The 16,503-nt window shown below is 34.0% G+C and overlaps 1 protein-coding gene across 3 annotated transcripts in view; it reads right to left on the reverse strand.

Annotated features, from left to right (window-relative positions):
• Positions 1-16,503, reverse strand: part of NIPBL (NIPBL cohesin loading factor) — a 191,342-nt gene that overhangs the window by 12,639 nt on the left and 162,200 nt on the right. For all 3 annotated transcript variants that reach the window (XM_061129942.1, XM_061129940.1, XM_061129941.1), the window contains 8 exons: positions 10,707-10,815; positions 9,052-9,188; positions 5,652-5,792; positions 5,414-5,507; positions 4,769-4,923; positions 3,605-3,695; positions 1,526-1,699; positions 969-1,159 (listed from right to left, as the gene is read on the reverse strand). In XM_061129942.1, coding sequence (XP_060985925.1) covers positions 969-1,159; positions 1,526-1,699; positions 3,605-3,695; positions 4,769-4,923; positions 5,414-5,507; positions 5,652-5,792; positions 9,052-9,188; positions 10,707-10,815 — 1,092 coding nt within the window. The remainder of the gene's footprint in view (positions 1-968; positions 1,160-1,525; positions 1,700-3,604; positions 3,696-4,768; positions 4,924-5,413; positions 5,508-5,651; positions 5,793-9,051; positions 9,189-10,706; positions 10,816-16,503) is intronic.

Here is a 16,503-nt window from a genome sequence, read left to right on the forward strand (position 1 = left end):
TGGCAAAATATACATAAAGAGTATAAAGGGCTTAATGTACTACCTCTTGCAATTTTTTGATAAATATAAAATTTTAAAGTTTAAAAAATAGATACAATAAAAGCAAACCCTAAGACTATTAAGCATATCAGCAAAGAGCCCTAAGTATCTAAAAAATTCAAGAGTATCAACAGAGTACTGTACATTTTATTAAGTAATCCTGCCCTGAGTCACAAAGAACAGACTGAATATTCATTAGTGTGTTTTGTTTCAGGACACAGAGAAGAACACAGCATAATAATCAAGAATGTATTTTTAAAAAGTTAAACAAAACAGCCGAAACAAAAATCTTGAAGGGTACAGGCTGTTGTTATTTAACAAACTCACATCTGCAGCCTATGGCACTCTCCTGAATGTGTCAGATGGTGAATACAATATGAGCATTAGCTGCCCATCTCGTGTACTACAAACATGTCTTGAGTACATCATCTAGTCTACAAATCCATGTTTCAAGGTATTGGGTACTTGATCTTACTTCCAATTAAAGATGAAGGAACAGAGTTCAGATTATATAGGTGACTTTTCTGTGGACTAAAATCCACACTGTTATGATAGATTATACTCTTATCTCCATTTACATTACATGCTGTTGTTGGATTTTAGAGGTAAGAGTAAACGTGAATTAAATCAAATCTATCATCCCTACTTAGAAGAAGTAATACTGAGTACATATTGTGCAAATATAAATTAAAGTTTGTATAACAGAATCAACATTATGAATATATATGTACTTTGCAGTTAAAAACAACCTAAAAGATGGACTAAAACTTGGATTCCTAACAGTTTGGCACGCACCCCCCGCCCCCAGCCTCCCTGAAATTGACAACTAAGAGGAATAAAGAACTACTTATTTTCTAATCACAATGTCTTCAAGTGGCAACAAATTCTTGGTTCTTTCTCTAAGTGCTATTGCTGTAAAACATACTTACCTGAACTGGATGAATAAGACCTTGGTTTAGAGTCAACGCAATGACATTTAGGGCAAAGTGGCGTACACTTGATTGGGTGTGAAAAAACGCCTCAAGCACCTGTTTGAGGTAAAGCTGCATGATGGAACTACTCATCCCTGAGGAAACATCACCCATTTCTTTCAAATCTTCCTGTTTTGCAACCTTCTTCCCTACAAAAGGAAGTAAACATACTAAGAATATGTATATTAACTCTACTAACTACACTAAATTAAGTCACAATCAAAAGCACAAAATGTGACAGCTGACCCATTGGTCCTTAATTTTTTATTTTTTTAGGTCTGTTAGAGACCCCTTGGAGAACATGATGAGAAAGTATAATCCCTTTCCCTCTGTCAAAATGTTAAGGTCTGCACACACATTCAATTTATAAACTACTTTAGGGAGTTTATGAAGTATCTTCTTTAACTCAACTCCTTTATCTAATATAGGGTAAGAAAGTATCTGGATTAAAAAAGAGTCACAGAGTATGCTAACTGCAGCCCCACTGTGAACTTTGAAAATATATTTTCACTTACAGTCTCTATCTGCCTGCTGCATACGTGTATCTTCTTCTTGTAGGTAGGTCTGGAGGTTTTTTAACACTTGTATTTTTAAATTTACTGAGGAGTTTTTATCAGATAAAATATTATTGTATAGATTTTTCACCTCTTGCTCAAACATTAGACTTGGGTGCTGAATAAAGGCAAATCCTGAAGAAGAGGAAAAAAAACAAAAATTCTCTTGATATATTCATATTAAAATTAAATATAACATTTATTGAAAATGTTGATAAAGTATATAAAGAGTTCCTTATTTCAAAAATTAAAACTTAAAATGACTGGAAGAATATGCTGGTGGCCTTACCTAGAGAAGTATTAGAGCAGGTACTTCTTCCCCCATGAATTAAAAACAAGAAATTGCATTTCAAAGGAGAATTTCGCACAAGAGGAAACCTTGAGGAGGGAGCAGGGCCTAGTGGCTAAGGGAGTGGACTAGGAGTCAGGAGTCTTGGGTTCTATTCCTGGCTCCACCACTGACTTGTCGTGTGACCTTGGGTGAGTCACATAATCTCTCTGTGCCTCAATTCTCCATCTGTAAAATGGGGACAATAACATTTACCACCCACCTACCTCAATGGGATATTTTCAGGATTTAAGAGGTAATGTGTGCATTTTTAGATCCCCAGTGGAAGGTACTAACCTTGGTGCTATTAAAATATATTCATTTGATGAAATGGAGTAGTTCTAAAATAAAGCTAAAGTCTATTTATTTCTATATGTTGTTATAATGAAGCCACAATGCTGAATTCTATAATCATAAATTATTACCCATATTTATTACCCAAAATAATATTGCCCATGTTTATTTGTACAAAATGCTTATTTATGGGATAAAATGAAGATCTTTGATGAGAGCAAGTATTATGGATGCCAAATAACAAACTAAATTCAAAGCATAGAGTGATCAGATAACTAGCCCAAGGTGACACAAGATAACAATAGCCCAGGCAACTTTTATTAACTGGTCTGCAGGCACTATTTTCTGGATAGTACTGCTTCAAATTAAAATTTACACTCTTTGTTCTCTGAATTAGATGTAAAACCATTAGTTTTTGCCATTTTATAGTGTGTATGTCCAGACTGAAGTACACATTTGACTTGAAAGGTAATACTCCACTAATACAACTCCCTAGTAAGTGGTGTATGAATTTTTACTCTATTTGCTATATGTAATTTTCTGAAAGAGATGAAGAGGAAATAAGATATTAAGACTTAATTAAAAAAAAAAGTAAACATTGAAGTTTGGGTACCTTAGAAATATCAGCAATGTCTATGCATTATAAATTACAAACTTTATTAGTGCTGCTAAATAAAATCTCTAAGTTATTAACCTTAATGAACAGCTTTATATGTATCTGTACAAAGTAAAACAAAACAAACAAACAAAAAACAACAGCACAAAAACCTAACTTTTTTTAGTGCATTTAATTCAGGTATTAAGACTTGAAGGCTATCCTTCTTAAATTTCTCCCATATTCCACTATCTTTCCAGATAAACTTCAAAGACCTAACCTAACCACATGTACTTATCACATCAATACTCTTGGAAAAATAATATAGAAAAAGTATACATCCAGTTGTTCCTATATGGTTGGTTACCATGTGTTTCTGTATCTTAATAAATAGAAGTTTGTGTAAACTGCCCTTTGTTTTGACTTTAGAAAAGGCAGACACATATATTGACAATGCTTTGCAAAGAAAAATAACAATTAAAAAATACACAACAGTACAAATTTTTCTACATCACTTTTCTTTATAAAAGTACTTTGAACCCTATAAAGTAGGGGTAGAAGGAAGTATTGTCACCTCTACTTTACTAATGAGGAAACTGACAAACAAGTTACATGACTTGCTGAAAGTCACCCAGGAAGTCACTGAATGAGCCAAGAATGGAACCCAGTTGTTTTAACCCCCAGATGTATATTCTAGACATCAGATCCTACTTTAAACAGAAACATACTTAAATAAATCAACATTTTAGACTCACAAAAATTTTAAAACTTGCTCAACCTCTCAAACAACTAAGAACTAGGAAGAAATCTAGACTTAATTTACCTAGACCGATGATGGCTTTTGTTTGCACTTCTTCATCTGAATGCTTTGTAAAATACATCAATAGTTCAAGTACTTTATCCTTTATGTTAACCTAAGGGGGAAAAACACATTAAAGTGTATAAGGAAGAGTAGCTCAGATCAGTTTTCAACTGTGAAGGAAAAAAATATCTAAAAGCAAACTTCTACATGTAAACTTTACTAAAGAATAAATCACCAATACATGTATAAATCCATTAATTTTAGAACAACGTCATTCATTGGGACAGTTAAAAAATAAAAGTGATGCCGACAAAGTGTGCCCACAAATACAAAGCAGATATAGCTTACATTAATTTATTATGGACTGGTAACTAACAAATTGGCTTCACAGATCAGAAGCCAGTCTGAAGACCATGTTTTGAATAGCACTGTTTTAGATTAAACCAGACAACTCTAGGGACTTCCCTGGTCTGTCAGTGGTCAAGACTACACGCTTCCAATGCAGGGGGTGCAGGTTCAATCCTGGGTTAGGGAACTAAGATCCACATGCTGTGCATGCGTGCTAAGTTGCTTTGGTCCTGTCCGACTGTGCAACCCTATGGACTGCAGCCTGCGAGGCTCCTCTGTCCATGGGATTCTCCAGGCAAGAATACTGGAGTGGGTTGCTCTGCCCTCTTCCAGGGGATCTTCCTGATCCAGGGACCAATCCTGCGTCTCTTACATCTCCTACATTAGCAGGCAGGTTCTCTACCACTAGACTTCCCTGGTGGCTCACATGGTAAAGCGTCTGTCTGCAATGTGGGAGACCTGGGTTCAATCCCTGGGTAGGGAAGATCTCCTGGAGAAGGAAATGGCAATCCACTCCAGTATTCTTGCCTGGAAAATCCCATGGATGGAGGAGCCTGGTGGGCTACAGTTCATTGGGTCACAAAGAGTTGGACACGACTGAGAGACTTCACTTTCTTTCTTTCCCTTTCTTTACCACTAGTGCCACCTGGAAAGCCCTTTCACATGCCGCATATCCAAAAAATAGAAAATAAAATACAATAAAATTAAAACAAAACAAAACCAAAACCCAGACTACTCTAATGCTGCTCATCCTGGGTCATTATAGTCATTTTTTAATGCACAGGTCACATAGTTCTATTTTTTCAGGATACTAAATAATAATATTAGGATCTTTACCTTACTGTTGCCTTTAAAATCTTCCAGATCAAAATCAAAATGCCGACACAGTGCCCCAACAGTGAAAAGGGATCTCAGAAGTGCTGGTTTGTTTGTTAGTAGTGAAGTGTTATTTGGGTCCTCTTGGTGTTGACTTTTTAATTTTGAAATGGCACCTAGTAAAATAAGTAACATTTATTTTTATTATTTATTACAAACCCTCTATTCTTAAACTGTTATATTCAAATAATTACTGCTAATAAACTAAAACTACATTTTACTAAAATTAAGTAAATTAAATTTAAAATTTACTAAAATTAAACTTTTCTAAGTATTAAACATGCCTAGAAATATGAGGGCATTCCAATTGAGCCTAAAAGAACTAATGTAAGGAAAAAAATGGTATTTAAATTTCATTTTACATAGTAGGCAAAAAACTTACTAACATTTACTTATGAGAAGATAAATTTCTGAAGTACTCACATTGGGTTATTAAGGGAATATAAAAGATACCAGGAAGTAATGCTTCTGAGAATGGACTATAGAGGACAATCAATCATAGCTCTTATAATTCCCTTAATATTATCTTTTATCAGGTATGTTAAAAAGGAACTGTATACTGCATGATCTAGCAAAATAATTTTAAAGCCCAGGCAGTGAACTTACCATAGTATCTATTGAAACAGGCCCACACAAATTTAAAATTTTGTGTCACTTTATTTACAACTGCCCCAAGACAGCTTACACAATGTTGCACTACCTAAAAGAGAAAAAATGTTACTGTTTAGATAAAAGTTAAAGACAAAGGTAAAAACAAAGGTAAAAGCATGATTAAGTGATTTAAAAACACATGATTTGTGAATTGTATATTGATCAACACAGAGGTGGTAAAGTGAATGCTTACAGTCATGCCGTATTTGATGATAAGCTTCATTAGATCTTCTTCAATAGTGGCAAGGAAAGTTTCACTTGGATGTTCCATCAGTGGTACAACTAGTTCTAGGATTTTTGCAACATTGCAGATAACCATGAAATCATTTTGTGTCTATAAGGATAAAATCAATGATTTATGAATATCAAAATCTGAAAAGAAACTATATGCAGCTTTATGTATTTGGGGTTTTGGTATTATTTTATAGGTATATTATATACATATATATATACACATACAAGAACTTCCCCCCCCCCCGCCTCAAAAAAACCCAAAACAGTATTATTAGGAAAGAGCTTTTTTAAAGTATGAAGTGAAGAGGAGCAGATAGTGATAGGAACCTGGATTCTATTCTAGCTCTGTCACTAATTTACCATGTGATCTTTGAGTCAATTAGTTATAATGCTACAGTTACTGTTTTTCTCCCTAATATGCACTAATGATTACTTCTGAACAATGGTGTTTAAGTATTTAACAGAGTATTTTATCAAAGACTAGTACAATTTTTAAGATTAATATTTTTCAAACTAGGATAACAACAATGCAGTAGCTCTCAGTTGAGGGTGACTTTCCTGGTGGCTCAGATGGTAAAGAATCTGCCTGCAATGCAGGAGACCCAGGTTTAATCCCTGGGTTGAGAAGATCCCCTGGAGAAAATGGCAACCCACTCCATTATCCCTGCCTGGAGAATTCTATGGACAGAGGAATCTGGCAGGTTATATATTCCATGGGGTCACAGAATCAGACACAACTGAGCAACTGACACTTTCACTTTGTCCCCCAGTGGATATCTGGCAATATGTGGAGACAATTTTGGTTGTCGTAACACTGGCATGGGGGGGTACTACTTGCATCCCGTGGAGAGAGGTCAAGGATATCGCCAAATATCCTATAACATGCAGAAAAGCTCTTGACAACAAAGAATAACCAGGTCCTGAGTGTCAACAGTGCTGAAGTTGGGTGCTAACAATGGTGCTGTGCTAACCCCTTTTATGATAGAGGAAAATGCAGAATCCCAGAATTAGGTGTAAGTCTCCTTTATTTTATAATTTAAAATGCTAACATTATAATCTTTATAAATTTTAGAGGTTTTAAAACTGATTAAAAATTGTAGGTAACAGGTGATTAAAGTGGGTGAAGGGATAAATTAGTTTTTCTCAAGATAAATTCATTTGAAAATCACTGACAGAATCTTACTTTAAAAATGCATTAAAAATTTTTTGAAACATAACTGACTTGAAGAATCAAGTAAATAAAGTATCTTAAAATCTGAAAGAAAAATTTAAATGAAGATGAAAATCATGAAGGAAAAGAGCTATAGAATACATGAAATATATGAAATGAATACACATAAGATAGATCAATATCTCAAACATTTAAAGAGTTTTCAAAAAAAGGGTCCACAATTCAAAGGTAAAATAAGCAAAGGATAGGAATAGTCAAATTAAAGAAAATCAAATTCAACTGGTTAATGCCATAAAAAAGGATGCTAAATCTTCTTGGAAATCAAGGAAAGGAAGCTGAAGCAACAAACAACTACATTCTTTTACATCTGTTAGCCTGGCAAAGAGTACAAAAATGATACAGATCATCATTCACTGGTTTCCAAAGAGGCTATGAAACATGTCCACCAGCAATTCAGTAAGAGCTATTCAGAAACAAAATCAAAACTGCAAAAAACATTCCTTCAATCTAGGAAGTTAATTCCTCAGACTATGCCAAAGAAAAAGAAGCACCAATATTTAAAAGTATATGAATAGGAATGATTATTAAGGAATTGCTTGTAGTGGCTATCAAAAGGAAACAATGTGAATAAAAAATAAATACTCGCCAAGATGGGAAGATGGTTAAACAAATCATAAGATGTTCATAAGATGAATAATACACAGCTATTCAAAAGGATGAATATATATCAGTTGTGTTGAGATTAGTAAAAATGCCTAACAGATACATATATAACATGACTTGATTTTTTAAAAATCTGGTTAACCATTTGCATATGTGTGTCTGCAATTATAGAGACATGGATAAAATGTTCAAGGACACTCCAGATTGCTTATCCTGAAACGAGGAGGGTAGGATATAAAAAACAACAACAACAACAAACATTTAAAAAGGTGTCTATCATGTATATAAGATAGCCTTATTTATATAAAATTTTATATTAGTGTGTGTATGCATAACAAATTATACAAAATGTTTTCAAGTACACTGCTTTAAAAAATATCAATTGAAACAAGGATAATCAAGGCTCCATTGTTGTTTAAATTCTCCGGGTAAACAGACATGGTATTGAATTCTAGTTCTGGGACTTATTAGCTGTGACACTGGGCAAATTTATTTATATTCTCTAAGCTTTTGTTTTCTTATCTGTAAAACTGGGATAATAATGGTACTGACTTCATAATGTAAATGAGATGCTGCATGCAAAATTCTTTAGTATTTGGCACTGTGCTCAATAACTATTAATTATTATTATTAGTCACAGATTACATATTAATCAGTTTATATTTGGATCTAACACAAGCCCTAAAGACAGAAATATATGTTGTCTTAAAATGTTGTTTCAGAAGTATTACATATTATTTTTAATGTATTTATCTTCTGATACTTTCCTCTGGTTTTAAAATTTCTTAGGACATCCTTAAGTTTTTCACCTAGAATTTATTAATTTAGATCGCCAAAAAAACAGACCATAGCAGAAAAACAAATTTAGTAAACAGTTAAAATTAGCTCCGTAGGAAGCTCGGAACATAAGAAGTAAAGTAAAAAACTAATTACATTAATAGATTTTAGAGTATTTTAAAATTTACTGTTGTAATAAGCCATTGAATTGACCACAGTGTCATATAAACTGCTAGATTATCTGAATCAAGCAGTATTTAATCTTCACATTTGATTTTAGGAGAACACATGCAATATTAACTTAAAAACCTAACATCACTGATGATCCTTTATTTTCCATATTCAGTATATTAATATATTATATAAATAAAATATATCAAAAATAACAAATTAAAAGCAAAACCAGAATCCAAGACAGTAAATTTCTCAGTGACAAGAACTTTTTGCCTCACTCACTGTTTAAGTCCTAACAATAGTTACATTTATTAAGCATTACTGAGAGTTTAGCTTGAGGAGCTTACACAGAAATGAAACCTGAACTTTATTTATAACACATCAGAAAAATGATATTTGTAGATAACTTGCCACAAATATTAGAACCTATATTTGAGTACATAACCCAGTTGATCTTTCAGTGAAAATGACTGTCATCTCTTAGTGAAAATGTGGATGACACAATGCAAATTTAAAATATTTACTACATGGTTTAGATAAGAGAGAAAAACAGGACAGACAGCTCTATACTTACACTACATTTAGTGGTAAGATATGGCTGCATAGTCATGGCATGTTTAACCATGAGCTGGGGTCTTATTTTGCTGAATAAGAACAAAGTGGTTATGCAAGCTACCAATCTTCCAGAATTCACACCTTTATTGTCAGAGTCTGGAAAAACAAACAGAAAATAAGATACTAAAATATGACAAGGCAGTGGAAATTATACAGAATATTATTCAAATTATTCAATACTATCCTCTGAATAGATTTAGTACATGCCTCAATACAACAGATTAGCATTGCTTATGATACTAGACTCCCTGATTTTCTGTATTATATAAAATTACATGTATTAAGGATAAAGGGCAAACAGGCTGCACTATGGAAGGCAAGTTTCACATCAAGGGGAGGAGGACTGAAGTAAAAAATAGAATGAAAGTTGGGAAGTTTATAGAGATGGAATTCTGAGAATAAACATGGTGTTGGTTAGTATCTAAAAATGCATGGAAATGAGAATGGAAAAGAAATTAGCAAAGGAGGACAAAAACAATTTAGCTGAGGTGATACTGTGTTTAAGGTTACTGGGGAAAAAAAGATGCTGCTGTGATAGAATGCCAGAAGACAGGAATGATAAGTTAAGAAGGTAAGCCAGTGCTGTATTAAGACAAGCAAATGCTGTTCAGGTAAGAGGAAAGTGTAACTAGTTAGGAGATACAATGTTTCTTGGTTCTTGGGAGTGTTGCTAGTTAGGAGATACAATGTGTCTTGGTTCTTAGGAGTTTTTAGAGGAGATTAGCAATTTTTTAACATTAAGTGACAACAGTATCACCTTTAAAATCTAGGAAAGAGAAAAAGGGGGAAACAGAACAGGAGATACAAAGAAAAAGAGGTAAACATGGAAAATGAAAAAAAAAAAAATGAAAAGACTGCATTAAAATATAAAGAATATCAACAATTTTTACCATAAATGGTACCTCTATAAAAGGTAAATGGCCCCCAATTCTGAAAACTGACTGAGGCTGACTATTGTTCCTCATTAATATACATTAGGGGATGAGAAGTAATGTTAGTCTTGTGTACTTTTAAGCAATAGATAACAATTATGAATTTTATGATTTTATAATTATATTTTCATTAATAACTTCAATTTTGTGACTGAATGATAGATAATATAGAATATTAGATATTTAAGGAATTTGTCAATTTAAAAATTACACCTTTCTAGGTCAAGATTAAGCACATTTTATGTAATTATAATTGGTATTAGGAAGGTACTATAAATCTTTTAAAAACATTTTTATAATAATTAATTTCATTTTTATAGAAATTTTTATATAATTTGAAAGATATTGAACAGTTTTTGGATAAGCACATTTACCTACATACATTAGTCCCTGGACTTACTTTAATTCTTGCTCATTATGACATCTAAAATTATGTTCTATTGAAAGATATGTGAAAGAGATGAGTCCCATGCTTCTATTACATTGCTGTAAATAATACCAGTCAACTATAACGTAACAATAACCTGGGATTCAACACCAAACAAAAAACAGAGTTCATTTAAAAGTGAAGTAGTTAATTATCAGGCTAAGCAGAGCGAGAGGCAAAAATTAGAAATGTGCACAAAGTATTTTAAAATATCTTATAAAATCAACTTAATGACCAATATATAAAATGTCTTACCAGCTAGAGATTCCTCATATTTAAGAATGTGCTCAACTAGGTTATCAACAAGTTGAGTACAAGCTTTCTTCACAGGTTTATATGAGGAATCCTCTTCAGACTTCAACAACTATAAGTGTATATATATAAAAAAAAGTCCCAGTATAATTATTCATTAGACAATAATAATATAAATGCATCAAAATGTGTCCATATTAAGATTTTCAATTGGTTATTAACAATACTGAAAATGCAAATTCATAAATAAAAATATATAACAAATATTTAAAAATACAACCAGTAATTAAAGATAGTTCCAAACAATTTTAGTATGAAGTTATTTAAATTGCTATGTCTAGAACCTAAGGCAGACTATGAGAGAAATGAAAACACTAACCTTCCCTTAAGAGTACCCCTCAATGCTAGTTGAGTGACTTTAAAGAATTAGAATTCCGTCCCTCCTCATGTCAAGCTCTTTGATTTCTCAAAAAAGTTTATTATGGGTTAATGACATTTTAAAACTAGCTGTAATTACATCTGACTTGCACCTTAAAATCTGCAATTATAAAACACAAGGCTGGATTTCTTCTCTGTTATTTTACCAACTTATTAATAAACAATGATAGAGATGTGCTACAAATAATGATATGAGGAAAAGAGGTCAGTTTAATTATAGCTGAAAAACAAATACAATCTTTCATAATCAGGTAAATGGTAACGTCATCTAAGATACAAAGAACAGCTAATACAATTATTGGGTGATTGCTGCCACAAGCCACATGCAGCTACTAAACATTTGAAATGTAGCTAGTATAACTGAGGAATTAAAAGTAAATAAAAATTCAAATTAAATGAAAAATCACACATGGCTATATAGGACAGTGAAGATTTAGTTTAAACTTTCACTACAAGATGTGTGGATGACTACAATTGATAGCAATCAGAATAACATATCACACACATTTCCCCTCCTCCTTCCAATTTAAAGTAAGAAATCAAATCAAGAGAACTTCAGTTTACCCAGTTTCAGCTCTAAACAGCAAGTTCTCCTTGTCCTGCTCTGTAACTCAACCTTAACCAGCTATTAATACTATATGCTACCTTGGCCTTTTTTGGGAAGGGGTAGAAAACAGGCTCTTTACCCTTGTTTTGCTTTTTGCTCTCCAAGACATCAAGCATACATAAAGTATTAATAATATAAATCATGATTTTATATTTTGGGTTATGACACACTGCCAATACTGGTATGTACCCTTTTCTTTGCTTATAAATATAATGATGTGCTATGAACCTAACTTAAGAGTATCTCCAATAACTTATATTTCCCAATGTGCTCCTTCCTTGATCCCATCTTCCTGTTTCACTTTCAAAGTACCCCTTATCAAGAACTTTTTCCATTTCTTCACTTAAAAAAAAAAAAAAAACTAAGTTAAATACTGTTTCTAGTTTTGCTGGATTTTCAATTTTCTAAAAGGTATTATGCTGGATGCAGTCTTCTGGGATTTGCCTTTTCCATTTAATATGTCACTAACTGTAATCCAGGTTGTTGCATGGAACTGTTACTTTACTCATTTTTGCTGCTATAAAATAGGCCATTATGTCTATACTGCAATTCATTCATCCATTCTCCTGAAGATAGGTTAATTATTACTTTAGTGGCATAATGAGCATTTTTGTTTGTCTCCTGGTACACATATGTAAGATTCTCTTGGGTATGTACCTTGGCATGAAATTACTTGGTCGTGGGTAATATCAATGTTCAACTCTATGAAATAATGCTAAATTTAAAAACTTTTGTCGGAATATTTTCTCAGCACCAGTGTTTAAGAGATGCTCTTTAATTCACCTTTTCTCCACGATTTATCATCTGAATTCTCAATTTTTGCCAATCAAATGGGTGTAAAAATAGCCTTGATTTGCATTTCCCATATTATGAATGAGGTTGAATACCTTAAGTCACATGTGTTTTTTTCTTTATGAAATGCCCATTCATTACTTTCTCCTGCTTTCCTACTGAGACTCCTGCCTTATACTGGTTTGTAGGAAAGGAGTTCTTTATATTTTTTAACAATGCTCCTTTGTCAGTTATATGTGTATCAAATATCTGTCCCACTTTGTGTTTTTTCTGGATTCACAAATATTCATTTTAAGGCAGTGAAATTTATCAATCTTTTCAGGTTATTGGTTTTTTGTGACTCAAGAAATTCTTCCTTAAGAAAAGTCAAAAATATATTAATACATATACTGTCTTCTGGGGCTTCCCAGGTGGCGCTAGAGGTAAAGAACCTGCCTGCCAATGTAGGAGACACAAGAGATACGGGTCAATCCCTGGGTCGGGAAGATACCCTTGCGGAGGGTATTGCAATCTACTCCAGTATTCTTGCCTGGAGAATACCATGGACAAAGGAGCCTGGCAGGCTACAGTCCAAAGGGTTGCACAGAGTTGGACATGACTGAAGCGACTCAGCATGCACATACATACTGTCTTAAGAAACAGACAAAGGATTAATCTCAAAAATATACAAGCAACTCCTGAAGCTCAATTCCAGAAAAATAAATGACCCAATCAAAAAATGGGGCAAAGAACTAAACAGACATTTCTCCAAAGAAGACATACAGATGGCTAACAAACACATGAAAAGATGCTCAACATCACTCATTATTAGAGAAATGCAAATCAAAACCACAATGAGGTACCATTACACGCCAGTCAGGATGGCTGCTATCCAAAAGTCTACAGGCAATAAATGCTGGAGAGGGTGTGGAGAAAAGGGAACCCTCTTACACTGTTGGTGGGAATGCAAACTAGTACAGCCACTATGGAAAACAGTGTGGAGATTTCTTAAAAAACTGTAAATAGAACTGCCATATGATCCAGCAATCCCACTTCTGGGCATACACACTGAGGAAACCAGATCTGAAAGAGACACGTGCACCCCAATGTTCATCGCAGCACTGGTTATAATAGCCAGGACATGGAAGCAACCTAGATGCCCATCAGCAGATGAATGGATAAGGAAGCTGTGGTACATATACACCATGGAATATTACTCAGCCATTAAAAAGAATTCATTTGAACCAGTCCTAATGAGATGGATGAAGCTGGAGCCCATTATACAGAGTGAAGTAAGCCAGAAAGATAAAGAACATTACAGCATACTAACACATATATATGGAATTTAGAAAGGTGATAACGATAACCCTATATGCAGAACAGAAAAAGAGACACAGAAATACAGAACAGACTTTTGAACTTTGTGGGAGAATGTGAGGGTGGGATATTTCAAAAGAACAGCATGTATACTACCTATGGTGAAACAGATCACCAGCCCAGGTGGGATGCATGAGACAAGTGCTCCAGCCTGGTGCACTGGGAAGACCCAGAGGAATCGGGTGGAGAGGGAGGTGGGAGGGGGGATCGGGATTGGGAATCCATGTAAATCCATGGCTGATTCATATCAATGTATGACAAAACCCACTGGAAAAAAAAAATAATAATAATAAAAATAAATTAAAAAAAAAAAAGTTTAAAGATTTCTTTTAATCTCTGTGTGTGTGTGTGTGTGTGTGTGTGTGTGTGTGTGTGTGTGCACGCACGCTCTGTCATGCCAGACTCTTCGCCAAGTTGAAGAAATAAAACAAACAAACAAAAAACCCTTATAGGTAGCCACTTGTTCCAATCCCATTTATTGAAAAGTTCAAGCTATCTTAATTACTCAATATTTAATAAGTCCTGGTACCTGTTAAGACACATTAGCGCTCCTGCATTTTCAGAAGTGACAATTATTTTCAACTCTTTACTTTTCCATATATGGTTTAACACCTTGACATGCTTGATAAATATTTTCTATTCTCGATTTTGATGAGATCTCTTTTAACATCTTCCCATTTTGCATGATTTTTATTTTAGATTTTATAGTTTATTCTCTGTCAGATTTTACTTCTAGTTTACTAGACGTTATCATTCAAGGGTATTAAATTTTATCAACAATTTCTTTTGTATCCTCTGACTACTTATTTTTTGTTTAATGTTAAATCATACACACACATGCTGATGTTAAACCAGCCCCACAATATGCATGAACAGATGTACATATATATGTATGCATATATAATATATATAGTATAAACATATACACATCTCTGTCCAACTTTCTGATGGGTAAGTAAGCTGTAGACATCAATATACTATCTCTCTTTTCCTTTTGAGATAAAATTTACATGAAATGATATGTACAAATCTACAGTTGCCCAGTTTTGTTAAGAACATTCCCCTTTATAACTAAACACTCTACCAAGATAGAGGACAAACTTTTTCCATCTTTAACTTACATTAGAATCATCTGGAGACTGCTAAATTATAGAATGGTGGGCCCCAACTTCAGAGTTACTGATTAAATAAATCTGGACAAAAGTCTTAAAATTTTACTTCTAACAAGTCACAGATAATCTTGTTAACTTTTAAAACCACTGATAGAGATTATTACCATCACCCTTGAAAATTCCCTCATGTTCCTTTCCATTTGATCCATGGCTCCCTGCAACCACTCTTCTGATTTTTTTTCCTTCCAGATTAGTATAGTCTCTCCTAGGGCTTCATATAAATAGAATCATAACATGTACTCTTCTGTATAAGACTGCTGTCACTCTGTGTAATGTTTTCATTATTTACCTATGTTGCTGTTAAGTATCAATAGTTTGTTCCTTTTGACATGCTGTACTATCTAGCTGTTGGATACATCAGGCTTTCTTTAGCCATTCACTGGTTGACGGAGACAAAGACACTATTTGACTGTAAACTCAGGAACAAGAAATCAAGCTGCATCTTCAACCCTTTGCTTAGAAATCTCCTCAGCTAAACATCCAATTTCATCACTTGAAGTCTCCCCTTTACCAAACACTAGAAAAGGAATACAATTTAGCCAAGTTCTTCACCACATTACAAGGAGAACAGACTTTTCTCTGTTGTCCAATAGCATGTTCTTCATTTGCATCTGAGACCACATCACAATAGCCTTTAACCATCCATATTTTTACCAACATTTTGTACATGATTATATACATCCTGAGAAACCTGTATGCAGGTCAAGAAGCAACAGTTACAACCGGACACGGAACAATGGACTGGTTCCAAATTAGCAAAGGAGTAGTACGTCAAGGCTGTATATTGTCACCCTGCTTATTTAATCTACATGCAGAGTACATCACGTGAAATGCCAGGCTGGATGAAGCACAAGCTGGAATCAAGACTCCTGGGAGAAATATCAATAACCTCAGATATGCAGATGATACCACCCTTATGGCAGAAAGCAAAGAGCAATTAGAGTCTCTTGATGAAGGTGAAAGAGGAGAGTGAAAAAGCTGACTTAAAACTCTCAAAAAACTAAGATCATGGAATCTGATCCCATCAATTCATGGCAAACAGGTGGGGAGACAATGGAAACAATGACAGATTTTATTTTCTTGGTTTCCTATGGTGTCTGCAGCCATAAAATTAAAAGATGCTTGCTCCTTGGAAGAAAAGCTATGACAACCCTAGACAGCGTATTAAAAAGCAGAGACATCACTTTTCTGGTAAGCAGCCTGCGGTGACCTCTAAAAATAGTGCGCTATTCAATCAACCCAGAAAACCCCACAAAATCATGCAAATCAAGAGGTTAAACTCTTCACGTTCACTTTAAGAACACTCGTGAAAACTGCCCAGGCCATAAAGGGTATGCATATCCGAAAAGCCTCCAAGTATCTGAAGGATGTCACTTTAAAGAAGCAATGTACGCCATTCCACTGTTACAATGGTGGAGTTGGTAGGTGTGCACAG

Source organism: Dama dama, chromosome 25 (assembly GCF_033118175.1).
Source record: "Dama dama isolate Ldn47 chromosome 25, ASM3311817v1, whole genome shotgun sequence".
Lineage (NCBI taxonomy): Eukaryota > Metazoa > Chordata > Mammalia > Artiodactyla > Cervidae > Dama > Dama dama.